This window comes from Sinocyclocheilus grahami, unplaced genomic scaffold, assembly GCF_001515645.1.
Source record: "Sinocyclocheilus grahami isolate Dianchi unplaced genomic scaffold, SAMN03320097.WGS_v1.1 scaffold6091.1, whole genome shotgun sequence".
Taxonomy (NCBI): Eukaryota; Metazoa; Chordata; class Actinopteri; order Cypriniformes; family Cyprinidae; genus Sinocyclocheilus; species Sinocyclocheilus grahami.
Window position 1 is genome coordinate 1 of NW_015510611.1, and position 762 is coordinate 762.

At 43.7% G+C, this 762-nt stretch overlaps 1 protein-coding gene across 1 annotated transcript; it reads left to right on the plus strand.

Annotated features, from left to right (window-relative positions):
• Window positions 1–39: 39 nt before the first annotated feature.
• On the plus strand, window positions 40–716 carry LOC107577454 (transmembrane protein 68-like). Its single transcript, XM_016263527.1, has 3 exons — window positions 40–270; window positions 350–410; window positions 521–716. Exons 1-3 carry the CDS (start codon window positions 64–66, stop codon window positions 688–690), a joined length of 438 nt encoding a protein of 145 aa, XP_016119013.1. The 5' UTR covers window positions 40–63; the 3' UTR covers window positions 691–716.
• Window positions 717–762: the final 46 nt, after the last annotated feature.

Below are 762 nucleotides of genomic sequence, written 5' to 3' on the forward strand. Positions count from 1 at the left end.
ACGCAGCCTAATTTTCATTTTTGGGTGAACTAACCCTTTAATTGTGCTCATATTGTCTTTATAATGACCACGACAGGGTTTAAGCTCCTCTTGGAGGTGTTCAGTGTGATCCACGGGCCGCAGGAGGAATGTGTGAAGGCCCTGCGGAACGGCCACCTCCTGGGCATCTCTCCTGGAGGGGTTCGGGAGGCCTTGTTCAGCGACGAGACATACCCTCTGCTCTGGGGCAAACGCAAAGGATTTGCACAAGTGGCCATTGACTCTAAAGTGGTAAGTGACTGTCCCTCTTCTTCTTCTCCTTTCATACAAACCGGTTTTATTGTACTAAGAGTATGTTTTGTCCCTATAGCCAGTTATACCCATGTTTACTCAAAACCTGAGGGAGGGATTTCGCTCTCTTGGAACATTAAGTGAGTCATGGACAAAAAACTGAACTTTCACACAGTTGTAAATAGCAATCTGAATAGATTATGAAAGAGCTCAATGATTCAATCTTTAATTCATCTCGAAATTCATTCAGGATTTTACCGCTGGGTGTATGAGAGATTTCGCCTACCGATAGCACCCATTTATGGAGGATTTCCAGTCAAGTTTCGCACCTACTTGGGTGACCCCATTCCATACGACCCCAAACTCAATGCAGCTGAGTTGGCTGAAAAGGTAGGACTCCATAAGTTTTGTTTTTTATAACTTTGTAGTCCTGTAAAGGGCTGACTCTTTGTTCATTTGCTGAGCTGGTGTTTTGCAAATGAAAAAAAAAAA